The sequence below is a fragment of the Megalopta genalis genome, unplaced genomic scaffold (genome assembly GCF_051020955.1).
Source record: "Megalopta genalis isolate 19385.01 unplaced genomic scaffold, iyMegGena1_principal scaffold0026, whole genome shotgun sequence".
Lineage (NCBI taxonomy): Eukaryota > Metazoa > Arthropoda > Insecta > Hymenoptera > Halictidae > Megalopta > Megalopta genalis.
The window spans coordinates 1,800,135-1,803,774 of record NW_027476096.1 but is presented as its reverse complement, the minus strand read 5'-3'; the positions used below and the strand labels follow the sequence as shown (position 1 = coordinate 1,803,774).

At 36.2% G+C, this 3,640-nt stretch overlaps 1 protein-coding gene across 1 annotated transcript; it reads right to left on the bottom strand.

Annotated features, from left to right (window-relative positions):
* Positions 1 to 776: 776 nt before the first annotated feature.
* On the bottom strand, positions 777 to 2,699 carry LOC143260929 (piggyBac transposable element-derived protein 4). Its single transcript, XM_076527534.1, is given in 1 exon segment — positions 777 to 2,699. A coding segment is annotated over 1 exon segment (1,260 nt). The 5' UTR covers positions 2,037 to 2,699.
* Positions 2,700 to 3,640: the final 941 nt, after the last annotated feature.

Sequence of the window (3,640 nt, the reverse complement as noted above, 5' to 3'; positions counted from 1 at the left end):
TATCATCAACGTTGCTTTCTTCTTCCAAGACCAAATCTCGTAACATCTCGTCAACAGTATCTTCATAACATTCATTATCACTAAGATTGCATTTATCCGTATCCGTATCAGAATCTGACGATATGATTCGATTTACTTTTCTTCTTTTGGGTAATCTGATCACTTCCTCATCGCTGCTATCCGAATTTGAGCAACACTAGCGTGACTAGTCTTCCTTTCACTGCTATGTGAATCACTGCACACTGACTTTTTCATCTTTCTCTTCACCATTGAAAAATTATGGACAGAGATTTTAAATTGTACTACTCAGTACACGGCAAAGATTACAACTGCTCGTGCAGAGTAATAACGTGACAAGTGAGGATCGTAGCAGATATCAGGGTGAGATTACCGAAAGAAATGTAAACAAACATGCGGTAGCAGAGCACGCATCTTACAGTGTCACGGGTGGCCTGACGGGGATTTTGTTGTAAACACGCGTGGCAGTCAACGTGTTAACCCTTTCGCTACGGGCGGGTTCTCCGCTGCGGTACTTCTGCTGAACGGAGTGCCGCGACATCACTGCACGCTACGCGATGCGCGATGTCAGCGAGAGTACCGCGGCGGAGAACCCAAGCGGCTTGAATGTTTTCGGACGAAAAAATGTTTCTTCAAAGGGTATTTATAAATAAAGAGAAATATAATTAGAGCATTATGCAATATAATATAATATAATAAAACAATATAAGATATTATAACGTAATTCTACAAATAATTCAACACAACATAATACAATTCTAATAATATAACTGCGTATGATAGTTTTTAAAGCATGGTGTTACACACAGGCCAACGTTGCAAATTTCGCATTGGTACCGCGATCTCTTTTTCTTGTCATTTCTTGAACAAACTACACACCTTCGCAGCTGATTTTTCCGTCTTGGATTTACATTTGTGTATAGCGACGGGAAGTGGTTCCCAGCGAGGCGAAGTGGATTCGTTTCCCCTGATTTATTTGCAATGTTATTCTTACTGTCAGACTGATAACGACTTAAAAGTTGTCGAATTAGTTCTAGGTGAAATTTTGCCATTGATATTTATCTTCCAGTTTTTAACTTATATAGGCAATAAGCATTCCAAATGCATATATCCATTAAGTGAAAAAAATATTTTTTATACCGTTTCAATGTTTTGCGTTCTGAATGAATGGTGCTGATGACCATATCGGTTTTATCAACAGTTCCCATTAATTTATTGTAATCAACAACGCACTTTGGCTTCATAATCATTTCTCGAGTCCGATAATGACGTTTCGTTTCAACGAATTCTTCGTTATGGAAAGAAGATAGCATGTATACGTCTCTCTTATCACTCCATCTCATCGCTAATAAATACTTGGAGGAGCGAAAACTTGCTTCACCAGTTTTTAATTTATTTTGGATAAGTGCCATGCCTTTCCGCCTTTTCCGTACCGTTCCACAAGCGTTAGTCTGATTATGATGCAAAAGAATAAAAAGTGCGGGGCTTGTATACCAATTGTCTACGTATAACGTATGGCCTCTGCCTAAATAAGGTTTTAGTAATTCCATTACTATGTTTCCTGACTTCCCAATAAATTCATTTACGCAGTCTACAGTGGTTAATGAGCCATTATAAATAATCAAATCCTGCACAAATCCAGATTTGGTATCGCATAAAACAAATGATTTTATCCCAAATCTGTTTCGTTTGGAGGGTATATATTGCTTAAATGATAACCTTCCTTTGTACAGGAGTAAACTTTCGTCAATACATAAATTTTGAAAAGGATAAAATGCCTCCTGAAAACGGTGTCGCAGCTTATCACAAATTTCCCTTATTTTATATAATTTAGCACCATCTGCAGTCACAATGTTAGTATTAAAATGTACAATTTTCAGCAAATACAAAAACCGGTCTCTACTCATCACCTCTCCAAAAATGCTGGTCTTCAAAAGTTTGTCGTTAGACCAGTATTCAGAATATTTTAGTTCTTTATTTCGCGACATCAAAAATTTGAGGGCAAGAAAGCAATACATCTCTGGGAGAGAAGTATTTTGTGAATTTATTGTATTATGATTCTTATCAATGCTATTGCAGTAACTGTTTGTCGTGCCGACAATGAAACTTATAAAATCTTCCGAGCAGAACAATTGAAAATAATCTAAAATCGATGCCGAATACCTAATTGACGCCTTTATTCCGGGATGCTGGGAATTAAATCTATGAAAAGTCGGTTGAAATAAGTCGCTGGCCCATCTAATATCTGTGAGATCTTTTTCAGATTTAGATGAACAGTCTTCTCGTATTCGGTTGTGCTGGATTTCATTTCTCGAAATCTTCTACTATTTCTATGAGGTCTCTTTCTTGCCAAATTTGAATTTATCTCGTCACCCTCTGACGGATCCGAATAATTGTTGCCTCGGGCAATAAGACTTTTTCTGTTTTTTGTCTTCATTTTAAGGGCGAGATAAAATCTATTCAGAAATAATAATTAGTCTAAATAAAATTTAAAAAAAATTGAAAAACGATAAGGCATACCTGTTTTATATAATTTATATTATTATACCTATTTTATATTATGTATATGAAGGTGAATTATCTTTTTGCACTAAGTATTGTCTTTATTCGCTACGGACGATTGAACAGCTACTGAATCGAGACTGATTGTCGAGGAACATCGGTTGCTAAGCAGTTTGTTATTTCGGTTGTCAGCAACAAATGATGCAAAAAGATACTATCAGTGGATGCCCAGTGTCAACAAACCGGTTGGCCGCAATAGCTCAGTGGCATCTTGCGGAGAGCCACTATAGTGGCCCGTAGTACGTCAGTGGCATCTTGCGGAGAGCCACTATAGTGGCCCGTAGTATGTCAGTGGCATCTTGCGGAGAGCCACTATAGTGGCCCGTAGTATCGAAAGGGTTAATAGGAAAGTTGGTTGATTTGGTTGAAAATCCACTTCTTATAATGACCTTATTGACCTCATATAACGTACGATGAACTGTACAGCTGATCTGTATACGACAGTGACGAACAGAAGGAGATGTTTCCGGGAAGACTATTCTAACCTTCACTTTCACTACACTACTACTAAACATCGATCACTTATTTAACACTATACCTATATTGTCCAAAAGCAGTCAAAATGACTGCATTGTGAAAGAATAACTAATGTGTAAAGAAATTTGTTTAAAATTAATTTTTAATATTTTTTTATATTATTTACAGTTATATAACAGGTTATTAGTAAATATTAACAATAAAAAAAATTTACTTCACTTGAAAAAAATAATAATTTATGCATTATTATGTTTGACATTTTTCACATATATTACTTGTTTTGTTGTTGTGGCAAAGTCGTACTTGACAAATTTTGCGTTTGTTAGAATGGGTTGCATTTGATGATGTTGCAGCTGATCTTTGTGGGTCTTTATGTTGTTGTGAATTTTTCTGTCTTGCAGCTCTGTATTCGGTGGAAAGCTGTTCTGCTAATTGAAACAAGAACTCTTTTTGTTGTATTTGCATACCTGTCGTTTCTTTGTAAAGGATCGTTTATAAAATATTGAAAAATATTTGGAGGGGCCATCTACGAGAATTAGCTTTTACTGTATATTTTCTAGCCATTTGATCCGCCATATCAACT